This window comes from Rhopalosiphum padi, chromosome 2, assembly GCF_020882245.1.
Source record: "Rhopalosiphum padi isolate XX-2018 chromosome 2, ASM2088224v1, whole genome shotgun sequence".
NCBI lineage: Eukaryota > Metazoa > Arthropoda > Insecta > Hemiptera > Aphididae > Rhopalosiphum > Rhopalosiphum padi.
The window spans coordinates 89,207,577-89,229,061 of NC_083598.1; the positions used below are offsets into that span (position 1 = coordinate 89,207,577).

At 25.5% G+C, this 21,485-nt stretch overlaps 2 protein-coding genes across 2 annotated transcripts in view; one reads left to right on the forward strand and one right to left on the reverse strand.

The window, feature by feature from the left end:
* LOC132920281 (protein piccolo-like) overlaps positions 1 to 17,252 on the forward strand; it is a 39,839-nt gene extending 22,587 nt beyond the window's left edge. The window contains exons 8-12 of the mRNA XM_060982533.1: positions 3,527 to 3,787; positions 11,194 to 11,339; positions 11,538 to 11,778; positions 13,040 to 15,507; positions 15,580 to 17,252. Coding sequence (XP_060838516.1) covers positions 3,527 to 3,787; positions 11,194 to 11,339; positions 11,538 to 11,778; positions 13,040 to 15,507; positions 15,580 to 16,419 — 3,956 coding nt within the window. The 3' untranslated portion in view covers positions 16,420 to 17,252. The remainder of the gene's footprint in view (positions 1 to 3,526; positions 3,788 to 11,193; positions 11,340 to 11,537; positions 11,779 to 13,039; positions 15,508 to 15,579) is intronic.
* Positions 17,253 to 18,510: 1,258 nt separating this feature from the next.
* Positions 18,511 to 21,016, reverse strand: LOC132920284 (U6 snRNA-associated Sm-like protein LSm4). Its single transcript, XM_060982536.1, has 5 exons — positions 20,767 to 21,016; positions 20,630 to 20,671; positions 20,294 to 20,392; positions 19,203 to 19,374; positions 18,511 to 19,006 (listed from the first exon to the last, which is right to left on the reverse strand). Exons 1-5 carry the CDS (start codon positions 20,767 to 20,769, stop codon positions 18,918 to 18,920), a joined length of 405 nt encoding a protein of 134 aa, XP_060838519.1. The 5' UTR covers positions 20,770 to 21,016; the 3' UTR covers positions 18,511 to 18,917.
* Between the last annotated feature and the right edge of the window lie 469 nt (positions 21,017 to 21,485).

Genomic DNA, 21,485 nt, shown 5'->3' on the forward strand with positions numbered 1-21,485 from the left:
AAAAATGTGTTGAAAATCTAGAAACTTTGCTATGAAATATTCGCTTATTTAAAGAATCTAATGTAAATTACTTTCAACTATAATTAATTAAAATATCTTATTTTGTCATATACCTTATTTCATTCACCTTATTGGTTTTAATTATATTTATTTCCTTGAATATTAATAACTTGCCTAACATTGGATATTAACAGAATTTGATCATATGAAACTTTCGTTTAAACTTTTCATTTTCAACGTGTCATTATTTTTCGTCGATCCAGACAGACGTCTACAGGGCGTAGCCCGCCACGAGTATAACGACGACTAGTACGACTACAGGATCAATATTCCCGAGCAAACGCCCTGTGACTGTCTGCTACCAAATCGCAACAAGCTGGAACACTGCTTGCCGGTATTCCAGTCTCATGTGTTATTTTAAATTACCACTAAACATAACTATATATGCTACTAAATAATAATAATATAATCATTTATTTATTTATTGAAAATATAACATAAAGTTACTCATAAGTTTTGTTATTAAAATTTAAAAGTATTGACAATAGGTACACAATAATAATATGTACTTACAGTTAATTTTTTTTATAAGCATTTGAAGTTAAAATTTTGACAAAATCGTAAAAATGTACTAATTATTATTCTCGTTATTATTTAGTATTTATGCATACATTTTTAGTTGTAATAGCTAAGTATTCCTCATGAGTATTTCTCTCAAAAATTTAAAAATATCGTAAAATAAACAACACCATAATATGATACATCCGTCGTTATTGACTTCTAAGCTATACGCAAGATTATAGGTTAATCACAATATTTTTCGAATATTAATTCAAGTTAAACCAACCGTATTACCAATAGAAAAATAAGATGGGAAATAAATTACTTATAGTAATACACCTATAAATATATGATAAAATGTCCTTAAAAATATAGAGGCTGATAAACCGTATTTCGCTTAAAATATTTTTTCGTATTTAATTATATATATATTTTTGAATAATTCGAGTTTAACATGTCAAACATATTTATTACTATACATCAGCAGAGTGATATCGTTTTTTTCAACTAATTTAAGATGTTCGTAAAATAATTTTCCGATAAAGACAGATAAGTTGAAAAATTACCAATACCTATTTATTATTTTATTTCAAAAGGAAAGTTGTTATTACTATTAAAACAAAAATAAAAATATCTCATGTAACGCGGGATCATATTAAAAAAAATGAATTATAATTTTATTTATACGCTTCTCACTGCTTGGCTGTATGAAAAACCCAATTTTAACTGAATGTTTATGCATAATATTATTTAGTATTGCGTTTTGGCTTTTACTGAAGTTAACTATAACCATTAAACACTAAAATACAGATATATAGAATTATAATATAATATTAAATAATATATAATATATAATGCTGTTCGTATATTGTGTCTACTTGTAAATTGTAATTAAGTTAAAAGGTTATAAAATATTTGCCTTCATCACGCATTGACTAATAACAACATATGAATACGAAACTTTTAATTTAAAACATTTAATTAGGTATTAAACATTTTAACGTTTGTCGAAATAATTTAAATAATACTATAATCTCTAATCAGACCCCAGCAGTGTTGTATAAATTTGTATGTAAAAGTACATTATCCATCATAATTAAAAATATAGATATTCAAGCGTGCGTATTATTAAAAATGTATTATAGAGCTGTAAATTACAAGCTTATAAAAATTATAAACTTATATGAAAGAAAAAACGTATGTGTTAATTAGTAGTTTTATAAATTTATATTGATGGCTGATGTAGTTCTGCACTTAAGTTGATGTTTTAATATTTAATTGAATAGTAGAAGGAAGCTTGAGAAATTTCCCTAGAGAAACTGAATGGTATACTTATACAGTTTTATTCAACAGTAAACAGGAGCCCATAAAATATCTGCACCCTCTTTTAAAATACCGTATATTGGAAACTCGCCTATCGTTGACCAACAAAAATAAGATAAAATATTAATAACACTATACACGGAAGTTTGTTTAGCACACCCTTTTGACTTTTATGTGTTTATATTATTTTGATACTATGCGTTGTGTGATCTTAAATGTATTTTAAAATAATATAATTATATATAGTATAATATTTATACATGTATTAGCTTATATTTTACTTGACATTTTAAATATTATTAAATTATATTAAATACTTTTAAATTTTAATTTCACTATTGACGGTTGTGATATTTATCTACTACCTACTGTTTTTATCGTCATCTTATCTTTAGGATATATATGTTAATATATACGTAATACATTTATATATTTAATTTATATGATATGGGTGACTCATCAGGGCAATATAAAATATTAGAATTTCATTTATTTTAAAATGTAACTACGAGAGCTCTATTTCTTTTAATTTTAAAAATCATGTCATTTATTATTTAGTATTTTTTTTTATTTTTAACATAAAAAATGTAAGTATTCTTTAATAATTTTAAATTATTAATTAATCATTTTTTATTGAATTTGATTAAAACACTAATTAATTTATGAATACTTAACATAATTTCTAAAACTATTTTACCGACATTATTGAGGTTTACTCTTCTGCAAACATCGTTCTAAATGTCTTGTGTATTTAAGTGCAACTAATTTGAAAATAAACGTAGTCTAAATGTAAGCTTAAATGAAAATTATAATAAGTATTAATTATCAGAAAAATAAGAACGTATAATTTCTTGACATTAATTTCGATAAATTATGTTTTTAATGATGTAAATGTTCATTAAAGTGTTAAGCATAATAAAACACGACTAATTATATATATTTTTTTTAAATACACCATGGATGTAGACTAATTAATGTATTGTCAAAATTGCTTTTGGTTTACTTATCCATTGGAATATTATTTACCTATTTAAAAGTTATTTTACTATAGTTAACATAAATTATTTTTGTTTTTCAATAAATTTACTTAATTTTTTTAACAATATTATTATAATTCCTAAATACCTAACGAATACCTAACAAAATATTCATAATTTTTATTTTAATAACTGTTAACTATATACTTTTAAAATAATTATAAGTAGTTAATTATTGTTGCTTAATACCTCTTTGTCAAAGCTTGCCTTTTAAGAAAAAAATAAAAATCTCAATTTTATTCTGACCAAAATTTAACGAGGACGCTAAATTATTATTAGAAAATCATATGTATCCTTTATTTTATTTTATTTGTTTCATACCCAGATATTATTAAAAAAAAAAAAATTAAAAACTTTAGTACTTAATCTATATTGAGACTATATAGGACGTAATATGAGGTTTAATAATCATTTAAAATTCCTTATACCTAGCGGTTTGTAGTTTTCTAGAAAGCTTTCTAGAAAAATAATGAATATTTTGACGATGTTTAAATGTCAAAATTTCATCTGCCATTCCTATTTATATTATTTATCCGTTCATATTTTGTGTTTTAGAATTATTGAAATTTCATAAATAATAATTAATCAATTCTTTCTTATTACAGGTAACGTATCCGAAGTTTGCAATAAGCTTGTTTTCAAATCTAAGGCGCAAGGATCTAAGGATAATATATCAGTGATAACGGTATTTCTACAGGATCCCAAGCAGCTAGTAGCCAAAAGAAGGGCTATTATAATGGAAACAGCAATGGAACCGAGAAACGCAACTGAAACGCTCACGTCATACGGTCAAGATACCGGTGATTTTGGTCCTGAAACTGATGTGGACACACCCGACGAGCCAATCGGTTTGATCAAACCTAAAGGTATGTTGATAAAACCTACATTTTTTAATTATTTGTTAAAATGCCGACTGCAAACTAAAAAAATTGCCAGAGATAAATTTTCTGTTAGCAAAATACTAATCACTGTCCACTTATTAAAATTGTGTAGTGCTATCTCAAAGTGATAACAAATTATATTATTAGAAATATAGTTGCCGTATTCAAGTTTATTATACGCGAGAAAAAAAATGTTATTGAATGCATTAAAAAAAATATAAAACATTATTGCCATCTAACTATACCTTATTATAGACTTAAAGTTATAAATAATAGTTGTTTAAATTTTCTCATTTTAAAAATATTGTTATTATCATTATTATTTATTACTAATATAAGATTTTAAATTTTCGAATTAGGTCAATTTCATAATATAATCCGATAATCAGCTGTAAATAATTAATAACTGTAATAATTTATATATATTAGGTATACTATTTATTAGTTTGTGTGTTTCGATAAGTAATGATATTATTATATTTAACTATAATTTCTTTTTACTAAAATAAGCTATTAAAGTATTTTTTATTTCTGTTATTTATCCTTTAGTATATATTTTACTAAAAATTAGTTTTTTATCGAGTTTCCTTGATTTTAGTACATTATTTAGCTATGAGTTATAGACAAAATAAGTATATATTTAGTTGATTTTAAAAATATAATATTATCTACTTTATCTTCCAAGCTATTAATATATCATATTAAATATTATATAACGCTTTTACTTCACCTTTTGTTACACTTTTATGTGAATTTGCATTTGTATCTGGTACAAATAAATCTAACGGTACAATAAAAAAAAAATAGACTAATAAGTTATAACCATGAATAAAACAAAAGTTATTTATTTAATTTGTCCTTCAAATATAAAGAACGTGACAAAACGTTTTAAGTACTAATGGACGTCATGACTCGTGAATCTTTATTCTTCACAATATGCCAATGCCCAATATACATAATAGTTGTATTTTCTATTTTTCTCATAATCATCAAATTGTTTAATTTATGTTATTACCTCTACTACGACAATGACACTAGTACTTTTGAAAAACACAATTTCTGTTTAAAGCGACAATTGTTAATATAGGTATTTATGTAATTAAGTATAATATATGTTATTCATCTATCCGATTTTTGTGCAAGTACTTAGTTATTGAGATTCTCAATTTATGAAAAATATTTAATATTTTAAACAAAAACTTATTTATACACATTACATAATTACTAATTTGATTTAATTTGAATTTAAAAACTTTGCTCGAGACAAAGACAGAGTTAACCACTGTTTCATCTAGGCATGTATAGTACGTGCAGGTTATCTATTTTGTAATATTTGGCTGTATAGTTATTCAAAACTCTGGAGGAAACTATTAAAATCATTATTGGAAAATCAAAAATCGTATTTTTTAAATCAATACACGTTTCTCACTTCTAACATTTTTTTGGATTACATTAAAAGTGTAATGTGTATAGGTATGTATATAATATGTTACGATGAAGTACGAATTTCGATAACCCTGAGTTTTGATTCTCCCAATAAATTTTGGGATTCCACAATTTTTTGACGATTGATTTTGGTTAATTCTAGGCTGTAACAAATAATTTTGTTAAACTCCGAATGATAATTTTAATTCAGACTTATATTGACGAGAAATGATAAAATCTTAGTATGCACTGTCTATTATAGTTAGGATTTGGAATATAACAAGTATGCCAAAAAACAAAATATCCTAATGGATCGTGAAGAAAATGACATTTTAATAATTTAAAATTAATCTTATTTTATTAATATATTTATTATATAAATTAATTTACAAAAACAAAATAATATTAATAAATATTAATAGGTTCTGTTGACGATAAAATTATCGATTTAACAAGTTTAAATAAAATATGTATATAGAACAATTAACAAATTTTAACTTCACTATTATTGTATTTGATTTTATATTTTCGATTAGTTTTTATATGTAAGACTAATCATAGTCTATAATTTATGACCATTTCTCGTTTGTAAAATTCCAAACTATAATAGTCTTTAATAGTTAAACTGAATTATATTAGAATTCAACAAGATTTATCGGTAAAAACATAGATTTATGATAGGATAGTTTTGCATCTAGTATAATAATTATGTTAACTGTTTTAAAACCACTACGTTTAGAAATAGAACTTTAAAATTATTTAGTTATGGTAAATAACTGTCATGTTGAGTATATGTAAGTAAGAATTTTCACTAAATTCCTCTGCATCATAGAACACATTTTTCTTAAGTTAATGATGACGACCAGTAGTCCCCATTGTAGTAAACAGTAGTTGCTGTATGCGTTGATGCCAGACTTTAATAATATTCTCTCCTCGATGGTCAGTGTTTTCCGAACTCCGCTCCGGTTGAAATTCGTTTCGGTCTCATTGTTATCCTTAATGCTATCCCCCCTTAGATTGCCCCCCATTTCCCCTGTCCGGGTCGTTGAACCACCTACTCTAGTCGCGTTCATAATGATTTCACGGTCTGCACAAATACTGATTCAATCGTATACATATATATAATAGTACTTATATTTTGTGTTGCATATAAGGATATAATTTTTTTTTCGCTTATGTACTTTATTAATGTGTAATACGTATTTAAAATCAACCCTCATCTCTTTGCCTTATTCAACATATACTCCCCCTAACAAAAGAATCCCGGCGCCGGCGAGGCGATGTTATCGTTGGTGTAATGAGTGAAAAATTGCATTTCCCCTTTCTGTCCGCGTGGCGATTAAGGGCCGACCAGTTAACGGTTGACATCTATAGTAGTGGTATATAATATCTTTTTTTGTTCTCCCTCTTTAACATCATATATTGTACTTTAAAAATATTTTGTTTTTCAAAGGAAAACAGTATGTAAATAACTATAGTTGACTGTATAATGCTACTAGTTTTTTTTTTAAAGTAGTGGATATTAAATAAGTAAATATAAAACTAATAAGTAATAACTAAATAATATATTTGATACATATTGAATCATAGTTCTACTATTTTTAATTAGTAATGCCATTTAAATGAAATCTATAGGTTGACATTTGCCCCTGTCTGATTTTAAAAGGAGCCCTAGGTTAGGTTAGGTCTTTAATAATGAATAACATGACTATTTATAATTTTGTATGTATAAGTATACTTATAATACTTTATACATCTATAAATGTATAGATATATATTTATATCATGTTGGTATCTATTAGAAAATTATTTTCATAATAATAATATTAAATATTTATGGTGTTTAAGTTTGAATATAATAATTATATAGACTACGCGTATATTTACGTAGATATGTTAGTATTTTTTTTTCGGTTACATGTGTTCATCAAAACCTTTGCTTTTGCCTCCTCTATATTGAAAACAGAAACGACACCACTCTTTTGACTGAGATAATAAAATAATCAATAATAATGGATTATATCTATACAAATAAAAAAAATTACAGTATTATTATTTCTTGAAATAAAAATGCCATACTATATAATATAATAAATTAACAATGTAGTCTTGTTATCAGTTTATCACTATCTGTATTAGATGTTTATTTAGACGTAAGCTATATGATTTTTGGTAGTATGTTTTGTAATTAAAAATAATTTTTTTAGTTTCATAATACTGAAGTGTTCTTTTTAAATAAACGCCATCGAATTATCGAAATTGTCAATTTATTACTAAAACATCGTTTTATTTTTCTATTTATTTATTTATATTTTATGATGTTGATAATTATTAGATGTCATGATAACGCGTGGGTGGGGGAATTACTCTTGTGTAGGTAAAAAAAATTGAAATATTATTGTATAAATATATTATTTTATGAAAAACTAAACTAGTGTTTAATCTAAGATTTATGAATCAACGGCAATACGGCATATAATATTATTTATTGCTTTTGAAGTTTAAAAAAAAATACTTTTCTGTAATAATTGTTTCGTACAAGAGAATGAGAGATTTATAAAGTGGACTATGTGGGTTATATCACAGAATAAATTATGGTTATACCAATATATTGATACATATATTATGTATAATATATATATATATAATTTATACTATAACCTAACCTAACATGCAGGTACTAGGTATATTTTGGTAATTTGTATTTTATTTACTAATTAAATTTTCTTTTTTTAAATATTAAGCGTTACCAACAATGAATATTAATTTTACTTAAAACCTGTAATTTGTAAACCATGTTTTAAATTTGAAATATTTTTATACTTTGGTAATCTTCATGTAACTAAACTATATCATGTTGTGTGGGCTTAAACTGTAGGTGGCATAATAACAATGATCTAGTTAATAAACATTAACTTTATGAATCGAACATTTTTTCAGTGGTTTGTAATTTTCATTTTATAAAATAAAATATGTTAACGGTATACTTCAATAATGGTAACCACTGACACATAAAATGTGAGGGAAAACGATCTCTAATTTTATTTCTGGCCCATTCGTAGTCGAGTGTGTGGTGACTGCGTTGTTGCCCTTTACACTTACACCTTATAGTATCTGTTACTCGTTGAAAATATTTCTAGTTTTATCTTTTTATTTTGATGTTTCGATTAGTCTATCCATAAATAATATAAATCGGTTTTTTATTGGTAATCAGCGTCTGTGTGTATGAAAAGAATTAAACAATTCATAATACTATTTACTCGAATATATTTTATATATTATATAAGTACATTCATTTATTAGCAGATAGTCAGGTATATTATTACTACGTATTTATTAATTTATTTTTGTCCTTAATTAATTTTTAAGTAAATTTGATTATACCAAAAAATATTATTAAAGTAATATATGAATTAAATATATCACCTTAGCTTTTAATGAAATGACAAATATGTTAATACACATTATTAACGAATAGTGCATTCGCAGATAGTTAATTTATTAATTATTATTATTACAAATTAGTCATTCAACAAATATTTGCCTTTTTCTTTATCTATATATTAATCAATAATCATTATTGCCTTTAATATTTGCTTTCATTATGCTTTGAAAATATTATATTTTATCAATAATAAATTGAATTCTTTAAAACTAATATTGTACGTACCTATTCATTTCTTAAATGTAGCACAATTGAAACATTCTCATTGGTAGTGATTATTGTTGTGTGATAAAGCTATCGCTATATGAGCTAACACATAATACAACAATCCAAATATGACAAAATAGAGTCAACAATTTTATTGTTTAGAACATAGGTACAACCATTAATTATTATTTATGGTCTACTGACTTTGTTACTATAATATTGTACTGAAAAACTAATTTGTTGTAATATTATATTTTTTCTACCAGCCAATTTGTTGACTCTATTTTTCATTTACAAAGTAAGGAAAGTAATTGATATCTGCAGATTTTAAGTTAAAATCTAAATAAGTATAACTTAATGATTTTTTTAAGAAAATAAAATATTTTAATTTTTAATAAAAAAAAACCGGGTATTTTCCTTAGTTTATTCTAAATAGTACGTATTTTGTTCACGAACTGTCGCAAATAACAAAAATTGTGCTTTAAAAATACACCGATTGTAAAAAATCAAATTATTCGTGTGCTAGTACCTATCACCAAAAGAAAATACGGATACCTAATAACTACCTAATTTTAATCTTACCCTAATATATTTATTTGTATTTCTTGTTTTGTGAGTAGAATAACTATATATCATTTTTTCTATTGTGTATTCTTTTCTGAAGATCAATTAAATTTTATTTTGATTTTATGCTATATTACAACTTAGTATACATATTAATCACTTTTATGCCATACACTAACCAATTTTAAATTAAAATCGTATCACTATTTTAATAGTTAATGATACGTAGATGATATGTAAGATAATATGCAATTTTTATCAATTTCTATGTATAATACATTTTTTTAGATTCGTGTAGACATCTTATATAGTTTATCATTTGTAGATCATATTACACATAATGAGTTTTGTATGTTTTAATGTTCAAATATATATATAATTTATACTGATTATCAATGTAATTGCAATGTCCACGGAAAAAAAAGATTAAAAACTGATATTCAGTATATCCTGTATTTATAATAAACAGTGTCTATATATCTATATATCGCATAGTAATTAATTATTACTCTACGATATTGATAAATGCGTATGATTACGTATGCCTATGCATTATATTTTTATTGAGCGTATAAATTAATTTAATGATAAAATATTTGACAAGGAATGAAAAAAACCATTGAAACTCTTCATAAATAAAAAAATGTTAATGACTGTATTAAACATTTTATGAACATCTATCTATATCCATGCTAAATATAACTCAAATTAGAGTGATTAGTATCTATCTAAATTTAATTTGTATTAATTTATTTTATAAATATCGATATTATGATTACATATAATTTATGTTTTTATTAAATTTTAAACATGAAAAAGTAATTGCAATTTTATTTTCCAACCAAGAACATATAATTAGATAACCGATATTTTGTTGTTAAATTTATTCTCAGCTATATCGATATTATTTTTAGTCTTAAAAGTAAAGCTAGTGGTATTTTTAAGATAAAGTTACTAGTTTTTTCGGATAATAATATGGGGTAGTTAAAAAATGCTTATAATAAAGATTAGAAATCAAGTACGTCGTATTACGAATATATCGATTGTTTTCGAGAAAATCACAATCATCAATAAAATAACAGTGAAGATCCTTGGACTAATGGCTTTAACAAGAGTATTAATTAAATCTTTTACTTAATAATCACTACTGGTTGATTCAAAACACGACATCTATAAAAATATTTATAAATACTAAATAGGTATTTGGTTATAGCTAACGATATAAATATATATATAATGGTTTATATTTGTTAATATCGTTTAGGATAATAATAATTGACAATAATATTTTAATATGTTTTTAATAATATATATGACGCCGGAATGATCATTAATGTTATTAGGTATATATTGTTTTGTGGTCTTCAAGACAACTAAAATACATTATTAATATTTATAAAAGAGTTCTTGACTATATGTATATGTTACAACTTCTGTATTACCACAATGCTAGCACTAGCACTGTTTAATATAGTTTAGAAATTGGTAACATGTTGGAATAAGTTAGGTCGACGAAACTAATTATTTGACATAATAGAGATTTAGGTAATTTAGACATAATATTTTTAATTGGATTACCTTATTATATTTTTTTACGAGTGTGTAGTATTGCATTTAAAATACCAGTGTGTGCGACTAGTAGTTTGTTGACAAAGTTTTTTAGACGTATAAATAAAATAATAGGTTGGCAAAGTTATATTATGATTAATTAATCATTGCGACATTGCATCATTCTATTTAATGTTTACAGAAGAAGGAGAAGCCAACGTAATTGACGAAAGTGGAGAAGAATCCGAAGAAGACGGTGGTGGATGGAACTACTACAAAAAACCAACTGAAGACGCGGGAATAAAGACGTACCAAGAGGACGTCAACAGCACGAGCAATAATTCTGACGTAAAGAAATGTTATTTATTAAATGAGTCATACAATAGCTACATAACTATTGTATAGTTGATTACCTACCAATATGTATAATAAATCATAATGATAATTTATCGTTGTTATCTTTATTCACATTAATTAACCTATTAACAGACAAATATAATTGAATATGTCTTTTTGGCAAAATTACTTATCGTACATGTATTTCAGGCCGAGGACATGGATTACAAACTGAATCCAGATGCCCCAGAGTTTGTGCCAGTATCTTCACCACCAGCGTCTACGATGAACCATGCTCAACGTCTCCTTAACATGGATAATGATGATTTTATTTCATCATCACCACAAAAGTTTAAAGATTTAGACAATGTAGTTGTGCCTGATGAGAATGACTTCACCAATGAAATTAAAGTTCACGCAGCAGACTTGTCTAAGCTCAACAATCCTTATGGTAATAGTTATTTTATTTAAATTAAATTAATTTAATATTTTAATTGATTTAAAATTTATATTTATATATTGTTTATAAACAATTATAAAGCTTAATATTAGATTAGTATTAAGTATACACTATATATAATGGAATATAATTTATAATGACAAATGTAGGTTATAGTTTACAGCATTTCATTATATAAATCCTATTTTAATACATTTATCAAATGATTAGAATGTAATATAAATGTTGTTTTAGTACTATTTCTTAACCGGAAATTTATTTTTAATATATTGATTACTTTTAAGTTTTAACTATTGATACAATTCATAAAATTTGATATAATTTTTTTGAAGCCGGTAGTAAAACATCAACATTTTGAATTGGAACCCAACAATTTATTTAATATTTCTTTTATCATTGTATTTAAGATATTTTAGTGGTTAAATATCTAAGAAACTTGGGATTTAAAAATAATACTGCTCAATGCATTTTATTATAAAAATAAACATACCTAATGAAGTACTAAAAAATATAAATGTTATATATGGTTATAAAATCCATATTAATCAAATTTAAATTCCATCTACTTAACAAATGAGTGATGACATTTATGTATCCTAATTTATATTTATTTATAAAATTATTTTAAGTTTAGACTTCTATCACAAATAACAAGATACTTCTTGGTGAAAATAGTATGTCAAGAGAATGCTAGACCCATGTGCTGTCCCCATTTTTAAAAATGTATAACATATATCAAATTGTCATTCAGTTGAACCAATTTTGTATGTTAAGTTTAAATATTAGAGATTAGAGTGAAATAACCTATTATCAAACTTAAAAGTAAGAACATTATCTGTGTTCTCTCATCGGGTTTTTAAGGCACTTTAAATTTTAAGTGAATGTGAAAATTTTTAAATATTTATGTTTTTCATACTCATAGTTAGGTAAGTCATAATTTGCAAAAAAAAAACTGTAAAAACCGATGAGAGGACACAGATAATGTTCTTATCTGTAAACTTTGATAATAGGTCATTTCACTCTAATATTCTACAAAACAAAAATTTGCCATGTTACATGTTTGTAATATGAGGACAACATATGTGAGTATGATGTCCTCTTAATTAATATATTATGTATTACACCTATTAAATGTGTGGTTTTAAAAATAATACTGTTATTTTTAATTTAATGGTTATAAAACTATTAGTTCAATATAATATGTGTACAATGTTTTATTAAACAACTAAAGATGTAATGATTTAAATTTCAGAGCCCAATGATGATTCTACCATGCTGAACGGCATTAAACCTTTAAATGATGAAGAAGTGACTAGTCATGGTGCAACTATTGATAATTTCATTTTTCAAAATGAACTTATTACCAATGGTAATTCAGATGAATATAAAAATCCATTCGTTTCGGATGATAAAGATGATTTAAACAAAGTTCAAGATTTGTCTGAATACCAGAATGATGATGCTCAAATTCATAATACAGATCCATTTGTATCAGTAATGGAATCGTCCAAAAATAATGAATTTAATTTGACAAGTGGTGTTAATGAATCACAAAATGAATCTGATCTTAAATTAAATAATGATTTCTCAATGGTGAAACATGAAGAGGATATGAATTCACAAAATATTGATGACACAATCAATACTACAAATGCAACAGTTGGTTCAACTTTACAATTTGATGATGAATCTTTTAAACATAGTGATAATTTTAAAAATGACTTTTTGGATAATAGTCAAATTGATAAATATGCCCAGTACGAAGATCGCAAATTCAATGACAGTGAAAGCACAACTGATGCTGTTTTGGGTTCAGAACCTCATACTCCAATGCTTATGGATAATCAATCAACTTTTGAGTCTGAAAATGATGATGATCAATTTTGTGAAACATTCAAACGACAAACACAGTTAAATCATTTTGATGAAAATAATGACAAGGAAAATCATGATCCTTTCTGTTTTGATCAAACTGAAGATCCCGCTGGAATAATACCTAATGTTACTCATGAAGTTGATGAAATGCATCATAATAGTGACAGTGTTATTATGCCTAATGAAAGCATAAATGAACATCAGGTATCCGAATCATTAAAACATGAACCTGTAGATGAACCTTTATGTATAAGGGAGGAAGCTAAACCTTTCCATTCTGTGTATGAACAACAATATTTGCCGGAATCCGATTTCTCAGCTAGCATTCATGAAGCTTTATTAAACGCAACTGAAAATGAATCAAGAAATCAAGAGGTTGATGATAATATTGATCATCTTGAATCACACAATATTGTTGATAGTCATGTAGAAGTAAGACATGAGTACATAGAACATCAAAAACTTAATGAAGATTTAGAAAAACAAAATCCAGAATTTAATGTTCCAATTCATACAGATGATAGAAAGTATGATGTAGAAGATCTTGAACAAGAATTTCAACCTGGAAATACATTCAATTTTGAATATGAAAATAACAGTGTAAATTCAGTACAAACTGAAAATTTAGAGCCAAAACATAATTATGTAGATGATGAGCCCGAGCTTGTTAAAGATGTCAAACATGAAGATCATGGCATTAATATTATCCAAAACCACCACGATGATTTTGAAATTATAAATAATACTGAAAATGTTGAACATAATGATGTTGCTAAAATAATACAAGAAAATATAGAAGTTCCAAAAGAAGATCAATATGATGTTTCAACTATTCAAGATTCTGCAGAAAGTTTTGAACAAAACTATGATAATAATGTTACTGATATAATTACTAATAATACAGAACACTCTAAACAAGAAGAGGAATTCATTGTTGAAACTATTAAAAACTGTGAAGAAGTTATCGACAAAACTGGACAGATTCAATCAGAAGATATTGAGCAAAAATATTTTAATAATGTTTCTGAAATGCAACTTAATCAAGTTGACAATTTAAAACAAGACCTACATAATGAAGAAGTTGAAAATAATCATATTGAAGATTTTAAACAAGCGTTACATAATGAAGAATTTAAAAATAATCATATTGAAGGTTTTAAACAAGACTTACATAATGAAGAATTCGAAAATAATCATATTGAAGGTTTTAAACAAGACTTACATAATGTAGAAGTTGAAAATAATCATATTGAAGATTTTAAACAATACCAAGGTGTTTCAGAAGTTGAAAATAATCATGTTGAAGATTTCAAACAAGAACAAGAAATTGCTGATGAATTTGTAAAGAAGCACAGTGAAGATTTACAACAAGAAAATGAATCCATTCAAAATCATACAACAGATAGTGATGAAGAAATGCAATCATCGATGATAATTCATTCTGATGTGGAAAACAATATGCCACAACCATACTGTTCGGCATCTGATACGTTAATAAATGAATCCAATATGATGTGTACTAGCATGACATTTGAAGAGAATTTCCAGAACAGAAACATGAGTGATTCATTGTACGTAATGGAAACAAGTGCAGATTATTTTGATGAGGATGTTCAACCAACCACACAACTTGACAAACCTATTGATAAGCCTGAAGTTGAAGAACTGTCAGATATTAATAACAAACTTGAAGATCAAGTACAAAATAAAAATGATATTGTTACTGAATCAAACCACGAAATAGTAAATGAACCTAAGATAGAAATCAATCCAGAATCAACTGAAAAGATTCCAACTTCCCAGGATTGTGTAGAAAAAAATGATATCCAAGATGAAAGTAACAAGGTATGCTTAATTCGTTTAAAATTATTTATTTTATTTTATTTTATCAACTAATAATAATTTATTAAATTTTAGGTTGCCGAAATTGCAGTTGCGGCAGCTGTTGGTACTGCTGCTATTGCAGCTGTCACTGGTGCCAGCTTAGCTTCTAAGAAATCTGCCCCTAAAAAGATAGAGACAACTTTATCTAAAACTAAAACAACAACCGCAAAAACTGCTCCAACTAAACCATTAGCCTCAAAACCATTAGCCTCTACTCTTAAAAAAACTACTTCATCTACAACAACATCAAAACCATTATCAAGACCAACCACTGCTACTTCTTCTAAGCCAACAACTAATGTTCGACCAACCACTGCTCCAAAATCTACGTCTTTAAAAGCAACAACTGTCACTAAAGCTTCTCCAAAACCAGCTCCCAAAACCACAATTCCTGCCTCCCGGCCAATATCAGCCAAAACAACACCCACTACACCACGAACAACTTTGACTAAAACAACACCAATATCATCACCCAGAACACCTACAACTCCAAAAACAACTACAGCTGCTACAAAGTCAACAGCTACAACGCCAAAAACAAATGCCACACCACGGACGTCTTTGGCTAACAAACAACCACTTACTAATGGTTCACCTAAACCTTTAAGTCGTCCAACGTCTGCTCCAATAAAGAAACCGTTAACTAGCGTGACAACAAATGGTACCACAAAATTAACTAATGGCGACATATCAAAAACATCTACTACAACAAAGCCACCAGTCACTTTAGCATCAAGAATGAGTTTAGCGCCTCCAAAGTTGCCTCCAAAAGTAAAGGTTGCACCTAAAACTGTAGCACCACCAGCGATGCCAGGGCCAATCAGAAGACCCAAAGCTCCCATCACAAAAAAGACTGAGACGGCCACTTCCTAAATTTGATGTATTATCATGTTTAAAAAAAAAAGAAGAAAAAAAATTACATAACTTATAGTTATTTTATAAAATTTGATTTATTATTATTATTATTATTATTTTTTATCGTGTTTAATTTTTGTGATTTTTAAAACATTGCTCTGCTAAATATTTGTAAAAAAAATTAATTTATATTAGCGGTTTAAAAATTGAAGTTATTCGCTTTTTAGCAACACTATTGAAATACAAAAAAAATGTATGTTTTATGATTTTTATGTTTAAGTGATACATTATTTATACTTATTTATCAAGAAACCTACAAACATTTTATACGTAAGTTTTTAGTTAAAAAGTATTATTTTTTATTGATAAAAATTATTTTTACCTATAGTACTGAAAAACATCTGTTAACTAGGTTAAATTGAGCTTTAAATGTAATCTTTATCTAGGTGCTATAATTTTAATTCAAACCTAATTTAACAATTGAACATCATAATTTTTTTTTTATGTTTACCTATTTATTTTTGTGTATGTTTTTAAAAGTCTCACCTTTATTTTTTTAAATATTTTTCTATGTATGTAAAATTTCCAATTTCACATATTATTTATTCATATTTATACTTATTTGGCCTAGATTATTATTTTCATTATAATATCCTATTCTCCCCACGCTTAGCTATTATTACCTAATTTTAAAATGTATGAATGTTATGTTAGCAAAACATATTATTTAGGCTAAATTAATAATATTAACAATATTATTATCCATACATGGCATGTTTTTATTTACCGTATTTTTTATTGAAATTGACAAAAATTATGTTTTATATCATAAATAAAAAAATAAAAAGGTATAGTATGTCTTTTAAGTTTGTATGATTTTGGCAATTTGTGGGGTGTGAACAAAAACATATATAAATGAACTGTCACTCTTTATAAAGATTTTATGAGTGAACATAAAAATATCAAGTACACAGGAAAATGTTTCAATTTTTATTTTTAGTATTTTCTACCTAGAAACTAACAAAAATTAAAAGATATTAAAAAATAAAAGAATTTATAATTCTTATTGTAAAATTGATCATTTGTTGACATCACATAATAGAAGTCTAAATTTATATTACAGTATATTATTTTAGAAGAATTATTTCTTAGAAGCACTTCTTTTTTTTATGGCTACTAAATATTATATAAAAAATAACCTCCTCTGATTCTTGTTTGCACTAATTTGACATTTGTTTCCTATTCAAAGAAAATTTTCTTATCGTGAATTATTAAATGCTTCAACAACTCGGTCTAATGACTGACATTGGGTTATATTGACTGATTAATTATTATGATTGTTTGCTTAACTAAGTATACATGGGTATTTACAATGTTGGATTTACAGTCATGCATTTTTTTTTTTAATTTAAATTATTTACATGGTATATAATTTTATTTATACATTTTGGTATCAACATTGATAGACTTGTAATTCCATCCGCTAAAAAACATTTAGTTATTTATATTTTATGTAACCACTAACCATCATTCTAAAAATATCTAAAAAGAACTTATTTTCCAATAAAAACATTTGAAGAGAATTTTCATTTCATCAATCATAATTTAATATGACTTAGCAAGATTGATGTGTTATGTATATGAACTTGCAAACCCTACTCCTATAGGTTATAATAACTAGTAATTATGACTATGACTGTGGCTCTACTCATAAGTAAATTCTTCTGTTTTATAAAAAAAAAAGAGATTGTTTGCTAGCTAAACTTAATTAAGATTTTACACTGCTAGGAAGACTTTAATTGAAAAATCAATAATCAGGCCCTGACGAAAACTTGAAAAACCTTACCTGTCAAGGGTTAAATAAACTAACATAGTAACATCTAACTTTTAGGTAAAACAGTAATTGTATTACTCCCTCAAAAAAATGGCATACATTAAAATAAAAGAGTATACAATTACAAGAAATAAATTCAGTACCAACATTTCATTTTGAGATGTCAAAATTGAAGGACAATCAATAAATATAAAAATAGAGGGAGTACATTAATAATAAATCTTATATCCTACACGCATTTCTCATAAATGGAAATCAAGCAATTAATAGTCATATATTGTTCAAATTGAATATATTTTCATTTTTATTGCATGCATAAATTTAAAAAATTAAAACACTGATACACTATTTTAATCCAGTCTTCAGTACTTACATTACATTTAAAAATAAATTTACACCTTTTTATCGATTAAATGTTTACCTAAATTTTAATACCTTATTCTTTCATAGTTCAACTTTAATAATATTATAGATCATATTAGATCATATTAATGCTAATACAATAGTTACTTTTATGATTGTATTTTTTAATTAAATTTTGTATTCTTAGTGGTTAAGTAAAAATTTCTTAATTACTTTAAAAAAAAATGAGAAATTTTGTTACACATGTTATTGCAATTATACATTTATAAATTTAAATATACACACATATTGCATAAATATAACTTATAAAATATACAATTTATTTTCCTCTAAACTTATTTGGTCCACCTCTCTGTTGCTGTGGTCCGGTACCGCGGTTGTTACCACCGCCTCCTCTTCCTCCAAAACCTAAAACAGAAAATACAATTTTACCAACATTTAATATATAAATCAATACTACACTAAATTGTATAAATAGAATTTTAATTTTAGTAATTACGAGATATTTTAAGCGTATCAAATTATAATGTAATGTAATAGGTAATAACACTACAGTCAACAATTAAAATAATAAAATGTTTTCTAAAAAATATATTAATTATACCTTGTCTAGCTCCTCTAGGAGCACGATTTTTCTGGTTATCTGTTCGACCACGAGCTTTGTTTACAACTATATCTTCTTTTACCATATCAAATATTTCATCTGGTATTCTTAAGTATTTAATCATACTACCTCTGATATAACATTCCGGAAGTCTCCAAAATCTATCTCCGTCCTAAAATAAAATTTAATAATATTTTAATATTGTGACACCTTAACAATTAGAGTAGAATAGAAACAAATAGTCCTATAAGATGAGAGGTCTATCAAATTTTAAAATATTTTAAATTGAGTAAATTTATTATAATTCTGATATAGGTAATGTCTCATGACCAATAAACATCTATAAATTAATAAGCAATAAACCAATTAATATCAAATAATAATAAAAATAAAACTCAAAGAAAATTATGAACTATAATAAAAAAAATTAAAATACATGCTATATGCCTATAAAAAATATATATCTAAAAATAGTATCTCCTTTTATTGTACTTCAAGTTATTGGCTATAAGAATAATTTATTTGAGATCATTAACGCTATTTCAGTTTTAAATATTTAAATTAAATAGACCTATAGGGCTTTATACTTCACATCCATTGTTCAGGATAACTATAATACTTTATTTAATTGGTTCCAAACAACTTTTAAAAATGTAAAATAATTAGATGTAAAACAAAATCCATGTATTAAGTAATTAATGGAAGATTTTATAGTTAAACAATAATATACATTTTTGGAGGTTAAGGCCAACATTTTAGCTATGGTTTAAATTGATAGCTATTTTTAATGGTAGAGTAATATACTAATAAATTAAAAACTAACATATTACTATCTTACAAATTTATAAACATTTTTTCGTTATTTTGTATAATTTAAAATACTATGAATATATTCCAAATGCAAGATTTATTTCTTATAGACACAAATCCTTCTTATTGGCTACATTTCCAAATTATAACCAGTACCTATCAAGATGCAAGGATATCTTGCCTTGCCACATCTAACAGTACACTTCTTTGATAACAATATGGGATGTCCGGATAAACTAACTAAACATAATACTAGTGTTATTTTTCAAAATAATACATACTTTTGATGTGCAAATAACTTCTCGTAAATTGATATTCATCCAACTATCGCAAGTAACTAAATGTCCATTGTACGTTTCACCATTTTTTAATTCAACCAGCTACAAACAAATTTTTTATTTAAAACATATAACTATAAGCTAATATTCAAAAAGATATACCAATCACCCCAACAGTCTTATTGTTAAAATATTATCATATTATTTTTAGAAAAAAAGTTATATTTTATTACCTCAATAAGTTAATTTTAAGGTTTTAAATATTTTATTACCAACAATTAAAATCAGAACATTAAATTACCCTTATTTGTTTATATTATACAATATGCATGAGCTTACCATCGGGTGATTCTGAGCAGTTTTGAGTAATGAAAGAGGTAACTGAAACAAAAAAAAAATTATAAATTTCCGTCAAAGATATACATGAATAACCCGTAAATAATGATACAATAAAAAGAAGACATTAGTATTATTACCATTTTATGTATGTACTGTGTTTACTAAAATGCACGAAAATCAAAAACAGTAATGAACTTACAGAAATAATTTTAAAATATTAAAAATTAGGAATAAGTTCTGTTTAATTGTTTACGCGGATATCAAGCATAAATATTCAACATTCAATAATAACGTTTCTAAACGTGCATTGAGACAAATTATCGAACGCCGATCGTCGATGTCGAATACTCGAATACGAATACGAAAGGCTAAAAACAAATACCGGATAATTTGATAAATTCGATGTTTAAATTGATAAGAGTTATCAACAGATAAATTTAAATTTCCAGTGTTCCGTCGTAAACGATATTAAATTATTGAAACATACATGAGTCCATACGGTAATAATAGGCAGGCATAATGACTATTTACTTATGTCCGTTTGAACAACATTTTGGAGAACTATTAAATATATTATAAAAGAAATTTGTATGGAAAATTGGAAACAGGAGTGTTTGAATCTTTGAATAAGAAAATTGTGATATGGATTATAAAACAAAGTGACAAACTGAACTTTTATTCCACAAATCTTATTTCTCATAGGTAACATGTTTTACCAAAAGTGCATACTTAAGTCCACGTATGGGCTATTACATTATCCATGACAAATTAAATATATTTTGTCATGATAATATTAGTTTCAAAAAATGTGAATCCATACATACGGATATACCATACGGCATAATATACCCTGATG